The 14,031-nt window shown below is 36.0% G+C and overlaps 2 protein-coding genes across 26 annotated transcripts in view; one reads left to right on the top strand and one right to left on the bottom strand.

Moving 5' to 3' along the window:
* Window positions 1-3,856, bottom strand: part of psip1a (PC4 and SFRS1 interacting protein 1a) — a 181,268-nt gene extending 177,412 nt beyond the window's left edge. For 21 of the 22 annotated variants that reach the window (XR_012400978.1, XR_012400981.1, XR_012400968.1 and 18 more), the window contains exon 1: window positions 3,798-3,846. The gene's annotated coding sequence lies outside the window, so the exon portion shown is untranslated. 22 annotated transcript variants of the gene reach the window in all.
* A 51-nt stretch (window positions 3,857-3,907) lies between these two features.
* Window positions 3,908-14,031, top strand: part of snapc3 (small nuclear RNA activating complex, polypeptide 3) — a 47,618-nt gene continuing 37,494 nt past the window's right edge. Inside the window, exons 1-7 of one of the 4 annotated variants that reach the window (XM_073925785.1) lie at window positions 3,974-4,208; window positions 4,298-4,369; window positions 4,459-4,540; window positions 4,622-4,704; window positions 4,857-4,905; window positions 12,197-12,346; window positions 13,213-13,295. In XM_073925785.1, coding sequence (XP_073781886.1) covers window positions 3,979-4,208; window positions 4,298-4,369; window positions 4,459-4,540; window positions 4,622-4,704; window positions 4,857-4,905; window positions 12,197-12,346; window positions 13,213-13,295 — 749 coding nt within the window. In that variant the 5' untranslated portion in view covers window positions 3,974-3,978. 4 annotated transcript variants of the gene reach the window in all.

Below are 14,031 nucleotides of genomic sequence, written 5' to 3'. Positions count from 1 at the left end.
CTAAAACCATAATAACCAAGAAGTTGGTAGCCCATCATTATTGTTGATGTAACTAGCTAATGTATTTATTTAGTTTTATTTATTTATTTATTTGAAAGCATTTATGTATTTATCTCAAATTGTACTACTATTATTATTTTTGTTTTATTATTAATATTTTTTTATTTTTTTATTGCTCCGTCTTCTGTTATATGTTTTACAAGAAAAATGGCTATGTGTTTGCATGGGTGGGATGGGTGGGGGGTTTTGGGGTTGAATGTTTACAAAAGTGTTCAAAAAAGAAAAGCAGAAATTGGACATTTGTATACAACGAATGCTTTCCACTTGTGTTCAATAAATAAAGTTTATATTAAAAAAAAGCAGTGTAACCATTTTGACAGGAGAAAGTTTTACTTTAAACTGGAAAAATATAAAAGATCTTTCTTTCCTAATGATGTTAATCTTGAAACAACTGGCCCATGTGCTCCTTCATCAAAAAAATTACTTTATTTAAATTTTTTATGTGTGTTTAAACAGTACCTTTAAATGGTTGCGGAGGATGAGAACATCTGTCACGGACACATAATTTTAAATTTTTTTTCTAATTGTCATTATGCATGAATATTCTGTAAATTATGCTAATTTATGTATGCTAATTTGCTTAAATTACAACATAACAAGCATTCAAACATACATGTAATGAGAATTTAAGTAGAAAATGCAGTAAAATTATTAAAAATAAATAAATTATGGTGAAATTACACATTGTGCTTCGTAGAGAACCGCATTGTCTTTATTATAATTTTTTTTTTAATAAAAAAATTACTACGTTTTATATTTAAAATCTTACGTGCCATGTTGTTTTAATGGTTTCGTGAGAATAACCCAACTATGCTATAATGGAAAACTTTTCAAAATGGTTCCTTAGTGAGAATACTGACCCAGTATCCTGCTCAGTGCCATATGTTCTTCGTTTTCTACAGTCTCAGATAGACAAGGGCAGAGCAGTCAGTACTATTAAAGTTTACACCTCATCCATTTCGGCATTTCACGAGGGAGTAATTGGCCAACCACTAAGTCGACAGCCCTTAGAACGGCAGTTCCTAAAAGGGGTCTGTCTTATGGTGCTAAATCGCACTTTACGAGCACCTAATTGGAATTTACCTCTTATATTGAACTCTCTCACAAGGTCATGCTATGAGCCATTAGCAGAAGCAGATCTTAAAAATCTGTTACTAAAAACAGCGTTCCTTTTGACCATTTGCTCTGCTAAAAGCGTAAGATAATTGTGTGCTCTGTCAGTCAGTGGAGTGTCACTTAGTCAAATCCTTTATTTTTGCCAGAAGTAAGTAGTCCTTGATTTGAGAATCAGGTAATAGATTTGGACCAATTTCAACCTCCATTACAGATATCACAAAAGGATTTATCTACCTTATGTCCAGTAAGAGCATTGCACACTTATATATGTGCTACTCAACCCCTAAGGAAAACTCACTCTCAGCTTTTCTTTTGTTATGGCAAAACTTGTCTCTTTCAAAACAACGACCGTCTCACTGGTTGGTTGAAGTTATCTCTCAGGTCTATACAGTAAATTGGCTGCTAGTGCCGGAAGGATTTCCAGCCCATTCAACCAGAAGTGTGGCAACTTTTTGGGCTTCAAGGGAGTTCAAGCGGAGAAAATTTTTGCTGCAACATTATGGTCTACACCAGGGATGGCCAACCCTGTTCCTGGAGAGCCACCTTCCTACAGATTTCAGTTGCAACCCATATCAAACACACCTGCCTGTAATTATCACATGGTGTTCAGGTCCTAATTCATTGGTTTAGGTGTGTTTGATATGTGTAGCAACTGAAATCTGCCGGAAGGTGGCTCTCCAGGAACAGGGTTGGCCACCCCTGGTCTACACCATGCACTTTTTCCAAATATTACAGATTAATGTCACTAGTGCAACATCAATTAGCACGGATGTTTTAATGTTTCCCAGAGATAGAGCTGGGCGTTATGGCAAAAAAATTATACCAATATAATTTTTATAACTCAGTAGAACCATAATACTAATATTAAATTATAAAAAAAGGGGTAAACTATGTTACCCCTCTATGTTACATTAACTATGTTAATTTTAAGCTCAAGGTCCACCTGCAGGATCTCTGAGGCCCACTAGTGGTTGAGAATTTCTGGTTTAATGCATCTTTGTTGAATATAAATATGCATTTACTAAAATATCTCACTGACTGCTGTAGTGTACACAAATATTTGAGTTTTAGAGTCTATTTAACAATCAATTTTGGGAAAAAATTTCACACAACAGTATTTGTCATCACATCTGTTTTTAACATTGATAATAATCAGAATTGTTTCTTGAGCAGCTTCGAGCACTAAATCAACATCTTAAAAAGATTTATGTAGGCGATGCGGTGGCGCAGTAGGTAGTGCTGTCGCCTCACAGCAATAAGGTCGCTGGTTCAAACCTCAGCTGGGTCAGTTAGCATTTCTGTGTGGAGTTTGCATGTTCTCCCTGCATTCGCCTGGGTTTCCTCCAGGTGCTCCAGTTTCCCCCACAAGTCCAAAGACCCTAACCGGGCAAGCTAAATTGGCCCTAGTGTTTGTGTGTGAATGAGTAAATTTGAATGTTACCCAGTGATGGCTTGCAGCTAAAAGGGCATCCGCTGTGTAAAAACATATGCTGAATAAGTTGGGGGTTCATTCCGCTGTAGCGACCCCAGATTAATAAAGGGACTAAGCCGAAAAGAAAATGAATGAATGAATGAAAAAAATTTATGAAGGATTGTGTTACACTGAAGCACAGACACACTAGTCAATCTTTTGTTTTTCTAATAGATTATGTTAGAAGAAACCTTTCTAGTGCCTATGACGGGGGCATAGAAATATTTTTTACAAGACGGCTGCAGCTGGCACCAAATAGGATGGTAGAGGAAAAGAGTGGACCCTGAAATGAATTGTTAACAAGGTATGTTCTAAATTTGACTACCTTTAGTTCTGACATCAGTCTGACTAGTGATGTTGTGTAATCCCTATTTATATTTTAATGATTCAACCCCCCTTTTAGGATACATTTTGGGTCCTGGGACACTTTCTTTTTTCCTGACTGTGAGTTACGCTGAGGGGCCATTAAACGCACACCACAGACACTATTAGAAGACACAATCAACTCTGTTTAATGTGTTTGGAGGTGAATCCTCACACAAATGGACAAAACCTCCATTCACCACAAGGTTATTTAGTGGAAATTGTTGTTTTAAACTTTTTAAATATTTTTTCAAACTCACTTTAATTAAGCTAAAGTCTTCTTGATTTGTAGACTTGTTGCTGGGGTGTTCTGTTGTTGGGCAGGTTGAGTGATTGCAGTGTTGCTATGCACATGACTGTTAAACGTCAAAACAGAATTATGCCCTTGTATTTCTTTTTAATCGCGCATACAGAAGAGATGCGGTTCTAAACACATCACTAAATACTTGTTTAGATGGTTAAGTATAAACTATGCATTTTTAGTAAAATGCTTTAATAAATCTTTCATAATTTCGCGATTCCAAATTGGGGTGGTTGAAGGGTGCTGGGATGCTGACACGGATTAAACAAATTTTCCATAGATGCCTTTTGTTAATGATGAATATTGTAAAATCAAATCTCTGAATGACACACTCTGTAAGGGTGGATTAGAAAGAATAATTCTATACAACATTTGAGTGGCAAGCTTCCGTATTCAATACTTTAACGCATGACTAAAACGCATAAATCCGTGGTGAATCTCGAAACACGTCTAATATGTCGTTTGAAAAGTGCATCTTGTAAATACCTTGGTTCCTTAAAGCAACTTTGCAGCGGCGGTGTCTTCTTCTTCTATTAATAGATATTGGCGAGTTGCATTACTGCCGCCTTCTGTGCTGGAGTGTGAAGTGTCCCATAACTAGCACAGTAGATGGCGATGTGCACAAAAAATGCAATTCGCCATAAACGTAAGAAGAAGACGAAGAATTATGGCGGAGATACGCAAAGAGATGCCATGTGAAAACGTACCTGTTTATGAATTCGTGGACGTAAACTCTAAGGAGTTTCATATCGGCACATTTCGAAAATTATGGGTAGATGTGCTAAATCCGGAGATGTATTCATACAGTGGCACAGCCCCAGAGATAGAGGATGTGGAATTAATCGAGGAGATGGGCATTGAGCCAGCGATACTGGAGGAACTCAAAAACATCTGCAGGTAAAATTGGGTTGATATATGTTATATAGCGAACGTGCTTACACGCAAACGTGCATACTTAGTTACATATATACATACTGTCTTGTCAGTGTTGATTCCCTGAGAAGTAAACATGAAGACCAGGACATTATACCATCAGAGTCTCATCTATCCACACTGAAGTATGTTAAAGTTTCGCCTTCCAGCACTAGATTTAGTTCAATACATCTTGGTTAAAGTTATTAAAGTTTTAATTATGCTGCTTCGTCAGATTACGCAAAAGAAGACAAGACTATAAAGAAACTCTGACCAGAGATATGGTTGACAGACATGAAGTCTATGCTAATGAAATGGTATGTTCAATGTGAGTTATTGTTTACAGACACCATATGAATATTACATTTATTCTTAATCTGTTTTTTTTTTTCATGAAGGAGATGTTATCTGTCGGCAAGAGGCCTGACAATGTCAGAGACCTGATCCCTGAGGGAGAAGTCATATTGACTTTTAATATTATGTATCCTATTCTTTTTCAGCGGGTAAGTACCATATAAACATGCTAATTTTAATAAATGTTAATGCCAATTAGGACTGCACGATTTGGAGAAAAAAAATCTAATTGTGATTTTTATCTGATCAAAATTGCTATTTGCCATAATTTCACAAAAGATATTGGGAGTTTGCATGTTCTCCCCTTGTTGGCGTGGGTTTCCTCCAGGTGCTCCGGTTTCCCCTACAGTCCAAAACACATGCGCTATAGGAGAATTGATTTAGCTAAATTGGCCATATTGTGTTTGTGTGTGTGTGTGTGTGTGTGTGTGTGTGTGTGTGTGTGTGTGTGTGTGTGTGTGTGTGTGTGTGTGTGTGTGTGTGAGTGAGTGTGTGAGAATCAAGAGTGTGTGAGTGTTTCCCAGTGCTGGGCTTAAAGGGCATCTGCTGCGTAAAACATATGCTGGAATAGTTTCCAGTTCAGTGTGTGACAACCATGATAAATACAGGGATTTTATTTATCACGGTGCATCGATAATGCCTTCCCTAAACAATTTTACATTTTATTTTACAGCACATAAATTCTTGTATTAAAATATATAAACACATTCATGCACTATTTGTTATACAATTTTTCTTTTAATGCAAGCAGTCAGATATATGAAATGGAGCCTGCACAAGGAATGTGTCAAACAAAACTCAAGTACAGGCACAGAACAACATGAGCATTTATAGCAAATGAATGAATGTAAACATTATCCGCTTGCTTTTTGAGCGTTGTCAAGTGAGTTTTTAAACACCTGTGATTGGTCATTGACATTGTGTTTCCACACTAAACAGAACACATACAGATGAATGGCTGTGGTCTATAATGCACAGTTATCAGAGTTGATCCATGATAGACGTGGTAGAGAAAACTCACTCTGCAGAGTTGTGTGTGTGTGTGTGTGTGTGTGCGTGCTTGCATGCATGTGTGCGTGCGTGCGTGCATGTGTGGTCGTACTCACACTATGTACAGTTGCCTTGAACCGGGCCAAAGCATGCTTGTCCCCCCTCCCGTCTCCCCCGACGGCCCGCTCTCACATTACATTCGGGCCTTACGTCATCGATGCTGCGCTGTTCAGTAAGTGCTCTTTAGATTAGATTAGATTCAACTTTATTGTCATTACACATGTACAAGTACAATGCAATGAAATGCAGTTTAGGTCTAACCAGCAGTGCAGTAGCAGCAAGTGCAGGATACTGGAATAAGTTATAAAGTGCAATTATAGAAAAACTATGGTGATATTTACAGATGGATGTACTATCAAAATTATATACAGGTTGGATAAGCTATGAGCAGATTTACAAAATATTAATATATAGTTGCAGGTTGCTATTAATAATTAGTAGTGTGCAGATAAATAAACATGATTACAAGTGTATATGTTACAATATATGAATATATGTACAGGGATAGATAAACATGATTACAAGTGTATATGTTACAATATATGATTATATACCTCAGTGAAGTTGGCACCCCATAAAAACAAATAATCCCCAAAACTATGCCATTCGTTTGTGTTACGTTTGTGCCGATTTGTGCCGCAAAAACGAACGTTTGTGCTGGTTTGGGGTTTAAGATATTAAGCATTATTTTTTAACAGTGTGACGTCACTCTCCACCCCATGTTGGGCAATTGACTTCAAAACAGCGCAGGTTGTTTGTGCGGGTTTGTGCCATTAAAACGAACACGGTATCTGTTTTCCTCTTTCAAATATAAGCAAAATATTTCGGGAGCCGTGACGTCACTCTCCACCCCATTTCCTCCAAATCGCACAAAACTGGTATCATTCGTTTGTGCTGGGTTTGTGCTGGTTTGTGCCGTTAAAATAAACACTTTATCTATTTTCCCTGTTTAGATATAATCGAAATATTTCAGGAGCCGTGACGTCATTTTCCACCCCATGTTGTCTAAATCACACCAAACTGGTCTCATTCGTTTGTGCTCGGTTTGTGCTGGTTTGTGCCGTTAAAATAAACACTTTATCTATTTTTATTGTTTAGATATTGCCTTATCAAAACATTTCGGGAGCCGCAACGTCACTCTCCACCCCAGGTTGTCTAAATTGCACAAAACAGGTGTCATATGTTAGTGCTGGATTTGTGCTGGTTTGTGCCACAACAATTAACTCTTTATCTATGTTTATTGATTAGATATTGACTAATTTAACATTTCGGGAGCCGCGACGTCACTCAGCGCCCCATTATTTCCTCTAAAATGCACAAAACAGGTGTCATATGTTAGTGTTGGATTTGTGCTGGTTTATGCCATTAAAATAAACACTTTATCTGTTTGTATTGTTTAGATATTGCCTAATTAAAACACTTTGGGAGCCGCGACGTAACTCTATATTGCACAAAACAGGTGTCATTCAATTGTGCTGGTTGTGCCGTTAATAAACACTTTATCTGTTTTCCTTGTTTGGATTCAACCAAAATATTTGGTTAGATTTGTGCTGGTTTGTGCCATGAAAATGAACAACAGATATTTATATTTGTGCCCAAATATGTTACTTTCGTTTGCTCACAAATTGTGCTCGTTTGTGCTGCAAAAATATTATTTGTAAAAAAATAATATCAGATCATTAAAAGGTCTTCCCACCCCAGTTGCTACATATTTTCTAAAATAGTCTCGTTTGTGTGCGTTTCATTTGTGCTGGATTGTACCTGAAAGTTTCGTTAGTGTTGCTTCTTTTATTAAAATATTGAATGAAAGATAATGATATCAGCTCCCCGCGTATTTTAAAATATTTAAATTTGTTTGGGCTGGTAGAAATATTGTTTAAGATGCTTTATTTTTTTAGATATAAAAAGATATATAAAGATTTTTTATATTTAATAACTTGTAGACTCTTTAAACAATGAGGAAATAACTAAACTTTTTTAATTCAAGGCCCAGACAGCTTGTTTTGTAATTTAATGCCGGCTATAGGCTACCACCTGAAGGATGGTTATACGGCGTGTTGTGATGTCGGCCGTCACCGGAGAAAATTAATTTAAACTTTAAAACTTTAATTTTTTGGACTTTTGTTTGAAAGCTTTAGTGGCACTGTAGCTGTCCAAGGTACTGTTGTATAATTTAAATTATAGCCTATATATGCACCAATAAACAAGTCGAATGAATGAATGAATGAATGAATGAATGAATAAAATAAATATAGATTCTTAAATGTTGATATTGTTTTTGCTAATAAAAAATAACAAATGTTTAATAAAAATAAAATGAGCAATTTTCAATATTTATACAATTCAGTTAAATAAAAGGTGGACATTTTTGGGGACATGTAATTTCTCTGTGATCTTTAATATATACTGGGTAGCTATATTTTCTAAAATCTCAACCAGGAATTGCTTTAATATGAATATGCTTTACATCCTATGTAAATGCTGTTGTTTCATTTTCATTTTTATTTCACTTGAAAAAATCGGTATTTAATGTTTGAATACTAAAATAAATAACAGCCATTGTTTAAATGGTTATTTTACCAACAAAATGTATATTTTATATTTTTATCAACTTTTGATATAAAACCTCTGTGAAATTTATTGATTGTTAAAAATGAAATAATTTAAGTGCTATATTTTTTATTAGTGAAAGTGCCGCTTACTTTGCCCAAGGCCTGTCAAAAAATATATTTCTGCCACTATAATACAAATGCACTATTATTGTTTTATTATCATTGTTTATTTTTCTGTAATGTATGAAATTTTTGATACATTTATTTCCCCTCCAATCATTTTCATTCATCATGTTAAATTTTAGTCATATTCCCTCCAAAAAAAATTGATTTGCTGTCTTGCCTGGTTTAGCACGGAATGTGAGCCTAACAGTTCTCCATAAAAAAAGGGTCCGAACGATTGGAAAAGCGGCTTTTAAAGAGACAAACTATATACGAAATTTGTTTCAAAAAGATATTTTTTTCCAAGAAAAATATATTAATTATATTTTAGTTTGAGGCCAACTGTGCAGGTGGATGATTTTCAGTCAAAGTAGGCCTATGAATTTAATATGCCTCATATTGTATCACAATCTTCTGTCATATATTTGCAAGTTTTTTAATATGTCATAACACAAATGAGACTATTTTAGTAAATATGTAGCAACTGGGGTGGGAAGACCTTTTAATGATCTGATATTATTTTTTTACAAATAATATTTTTGCAGCACAAACGAGCACAATTTGTGAGCAAACGAAAGTAAAATATTTGTGCACAAATATAAATATCTGTTGTTCATTTTCATGGCACAAACCAGCACAAATCTAACCAAATATTTTGGTTAAATCCAAACAAGGAAAACAGATAAAGTGTTTATTAATGGCACAACCAGCACAATTGAATGACACCTGTTTTGTGCAATATAGAGTTACGTCGCGGCTCCCAAAATTAATAAAACTTAATTCTTTAGTTTTTCTCCCCGATAAATTGTTTTTAAAAAGATTAGAAATCTGCATGTGAGAAAAAACTGGAATATAGCATTTAACAGATTGTTTTAATGCAATTTTTTTTAAATTAAACTTAACACCTAACATGTCAAAAACTTAAACGTTAAACATTAGCATGCAAATACAATACTATCAGTGCTTCTCACAGGTTTGAAATATACTTGCGGTGGTTGCTGGATTGAAATGCACCATTTACCCACATCACATAGATAGTTACCCATATGTGACAAATAAAAATTATAAAATGTTTTACAATAATTTTGACAATGTTTTACACTGTTTACTTTCAATGGGCTAAAGTAAAAACAAAAACAAAAAAAGACATTCCTTTTTTCTTACCTATTCAGGAGCCATGAGCACCGCTGACAGGTCAAATCTGTTTCTCTCTGTCTTTCAAGTTCAAAGCAAACTTGAATGCAAAAGCATTTTAGATATGCATAAAAATAGCCTATGTATTAGCCTAATGACATCTTCAAATTAATAAAAGATACAACAATTGAGAAATTAATGACAGAAACAGGAATAAAAACAGAATATCTCTAAAAAATATTAATAAATAATCATATTTACACAATTTAAACGTGTAGATTATTTAAAGAAGGCTAATACTTTGATTACTAATGCTGTAGGTATATTTTGCAACCATTTGAATCCAGTAAGGAGAGAGGTTTTTCCACTACATCGATCACAGATGTTTGGTTAAAATACAAAACAGTGTAGAAGAATGATAATAACTGTAAAAAAAATTTGTCACTAAATAAACTTAGTCGGCCCGCTTAAGTGTGGCAAGCACTGAGTCAGACTAAATAGTATAAACTTTGATCAGCCATCTTGTTTTTAATCTTCAAACCCGTAAAATAGGTTACTTTGGCAGAACACCTTCCATTCTCATCACCGCATTCTGATTGCCGAATAGCAAATTAACCGTTCAAATTAATCATTTAAATTGGTTCTTCTGACTCAAATGATCCAGTCCAGATCCTGTTAAAGAGCCCATATTATGGGTTTTTGAAAATTCCCCTCCATGTAGTGTGTAACACAGCTCTAAGTGAAGTGAAGTATCCAGCTAAGGCTTAAATCTGTTTAAAACTGTGTTTAAAACTGTTGATTCATCTATAAAAGAGTCGACTCATAGTGCTTCAAACGAGTCGCCTTGATACCGATTCATTAGGTGTTTCGCCATGACTTACGAACGAAACCAAGTTATTCACGTGCACGCGCAAACCCGGGAGATTTCAAACCTAAGGCCCCGCCCTCTGACGCAGAAACCCAGACCCAGACACACTCACACACACACACACAAACATGCCGGTCGATTGAAGTCACACTGCAGATGGATATATTGAGTCTCTACCCAAAGATGAAACCTCAGCATTATAGCCAAGCAGTTGGAAACTTCTGGAAACTACATGCTACAAAGAATACTTCATCAGCGTTTGTTAAAGGAAGGATCAGTAAAGAGTAACTTACTGCTGGACATGTCAGGATGGATTGTTCTTCCTCCATTTCTCAAGTGTAAGTACGTGCGATTAAAGTTGCCTCGTTGACTCTAGATTGCAAATGTATTTAGTTGTGATTTGTTACTTGTAACCGCGTGTACTGTATCAGGTTAACTGGCTATATTCTCTTATCGCGTGCAAAGTCACGGTAAAAACGTGACGCGTGCTGCTTTGTTAACGGAGCTCCGTGGACGAGGAGTAGTTTGTGTCTGTGTGTGCGTGTGTGCGCGCTGTCGTCCGGAGGTGTGTGTGTTTGTGTGTATGTATGTGTGTGTGTGTGTGTGCGCGTGCGCGTTGTCGTCCGGGGCAGGGTTAAGTGCGTGCGTGCGTGTGTGTGTGTGTGTGTGTGTGCAATATGTGTGTGTGTGTCTGTGAAAAGAGAAGAGTGAGAAGCTAGGAGATCTCCTCAACTGTTTTTGGAGTTTTTGCTGGAATTTTCAAGTCCATAGTCTGTATTTACATTGACCCACTGGCAGCTAAAATCCACGCCTACACTATCGAGCGTGTATGAACTGTGATTACTTTTATATTGCTGATTAGCTGTTGTGCATTTCACTCTCTGACTGAAGGCAGTCGACCAATCGCAACAGACTGTCATTGGTCCAATCAGCGCAGATTAGCTTCGCGCTAAGGAGGGGTTTGGGAACAAATGAATCACTGGACGATTCATACAGGAGTCGCTGGGATAATTAGGTAAAAATAAATGCAGATTATAAGACCACGAAAGTGTTTTTTGACCTTGCATGCATATTAAACTGTTGTTGGAGACCCTTACAACCAAGATATGACCCTATTTCATGTATAATATGGGCTCTTTAATACTACGCATGCGTGACTTCAGTTTTGTTTTGTTTTTAAATGCATCAGATAAAACAAACAGTTGTGTATTTAACAAAAAATATATTTTTTCTAGTCATTTAACTCAAGTCATGACAGCCAAGTCCAAGTCAAGTTGTGTCTTTTTTTAGATATATGTCAAGGAAATCTCAAGTCCTAAATTTTGTGCCTTAAGTCTAACTCGAGCCATGTCGTGTGACTTGAGTCCCCCATCTCTGTTCAGCGCACTCACACTTCTCTAACAATCTGAGAAACGGGCCTGGGCAAGGTTCAGATAACATAGTGTGAGTACGCCCTTAATCCACAAGAATACTGTAACAGCCAAGAGAGGAGAGCAAACATTACCTTAAGCAAGCAGGTCAAAGGTCTGCAGTAAGAGAGAAGCAGAGCAGAGATGTAGTTTACAGCTTTCATTTTCAATTGGGTCTCATAAGTTTTGCTGTAACAGTTGTCTGGTTTTTAAATAACATTAGTTAAATTGTTTTAATTACTTGTGCTTACCTCTCTTGCCAAAAGTAATAATTGAAATAATCATTGCTTTTGCAATTTAAAAATCGCACATTTTCAAACCGCAATTTTAGTTTAGTCATGTAGGCCTAATGTCAATGATACAATCTTAGTACGTTTCTGCATTTACTGAATGAAATTTATTTGTTTGTTTGTTTGTTTTGTATAATTTTATTTTTTATAATAGTTTAGGCTTGTGAGAGCATTTCAGACTCTGCATGTGTTGGGCTCTCAGAAGCTGACTGATCTTCGGGATGTCATCTGCTGTGTCAGCGATCTGCAGGTGTTTGGAGAGTTCAGCAACACTCCAGACATGGTACCACAGTTCATCAGCAAGGTTAGAAATGTACATGGGCACTCACAGGTTATCAGTCAAAATACTCCACATAAACCTAATTTAAGCAGGCTTAAACAGACTCTAGTTATGTTTCCATTTTTATATCAAATGTTGAGATATCGTTTTTACAATATTAAACAAAGAAAAACACCAGACCATGGGCAATTGGGCATGACGAGGCCATTTTCAGGGGGGCTTCAGCTTTAACTTTGTCTTCTTTCCATCTTTCAACTAGTTTTTCATTAAATCCACAAATCCCACCTATGCAAAGTAAACAGAATAAGGGGCCAACGATAGATTGTTATAATATCATCAAAATTTGTACAGTTGTATCACATGTGCCCCTGCCCCAATGTGATTGTGATCTACTGTTTCTGCTGGTGTTCACCTCATAACCTCCAGCGGAAATATAGCTTTTAGCAAACTATTTTAATTTCAAAAGGAACTATGATTATCATACACGTTACAGTGCATGTGGCATTAACTCTACCATACAGTCATGCACAGAAAGGATTAAACACAGTGACAGAAGCACTTAGTGAATAAATTTGTTTTGGATATCAAAACTGCATATTAGAGTGTTGTCTTAATTTGAAAATGGTTTACTCTTGATGACCCAGATCGTGAAATTTATAAATTAGCTATAAGTTTTTTTTTACATTTATTTTTATGCATTTTTTATTAGAAAAGTGTGTGTGTGTGTGTGTGTGTGTGTGTGTGTGTGTGTGTGTGTGTGTGTGTGTGTGTGTGTGTGTGTGTGTGTGTGTGTGTGTGTGTGTATTTTACATATAATTGACAACTTTGGATGCAATCATAGCTACTGGCAAAGAAAAGTAAGTTTGTGTTTTTTGTAATTTTCTTTTAAGGATCATTACAAGTCTGCATTTTTTTTCTTCAATGGAACATTCTACAATGACACAAGGTTCCCAGAATGTCAAGACATCAGCAAGTAAGATCTAATATTTTTTAAGTTATTTCACAGATTCTTGAGACATGGGGCAAAATATGTCCACAATTATAACTTCTATTAGGTTAAAAATGTACTATTTTCATATGTAATGAGGACTTAATTATAAAATACATTTACCACAACTATGCCTTTCAATGTAACTTTAATTATTACTTTGTCAAATTTATGGCAAAAACGGTACTTAATATCTAACATTAATGTATTGACAAATTATGCATGCATGTTTTTTAAGATGTCAAAGTTTTGTCCCAAAATATGTTGTATTTTTTGAGACATTTATTAAAGGTGCTGAATTCAAGTTTTCAATTTCTCTAAATCATATACAGTCATGGCCAAAATTGCTTCCTACAACCATCAATAAGCTTCTTACACCTCTCCCCTGGAATTTTGGACCACAACTGCTCCAGGTCTCTCATATTGAAAGGGCACCTTTTCCCAACAGCAGTATTAAGTTCTCTCCACAGGTGTTCAATGGGATTTAGATCTGAACGTGTTGCTAGGCACTTTAGAACTCTCCAGCGCTTTGTTGCCATCCATTACTGTGTACTTTTGAAGTATGTTTGTGGTCATTGTCCTGCTGGATGAACCAAGATCTCGGACACAAACCCAGCTTTTGACACTGGGCCCTACACTGCAACCCAAAATCTTTCAAAAATTCCTAGATAATCCCTTGCACACAGTCAAGGCACTAGAAGTGTGAACCTACACTGGTCTC

Source organism: Danio rerio, chromosome 1 (assembly GCF_049306965.1).
Source record: "Danio rerio strain Tuebingen ecotype United States chromosome 1, GRCz12tu, whole genome shotgun sequence".
NCBI lineage: Eukaryota > Metazoa > Chordata > Actinopteri > Cypriniformes > Danionidae > Danio > Danio rerio.
This window is presented reverse-complemented; position numbering and strand designations above follow the sequence as displayed.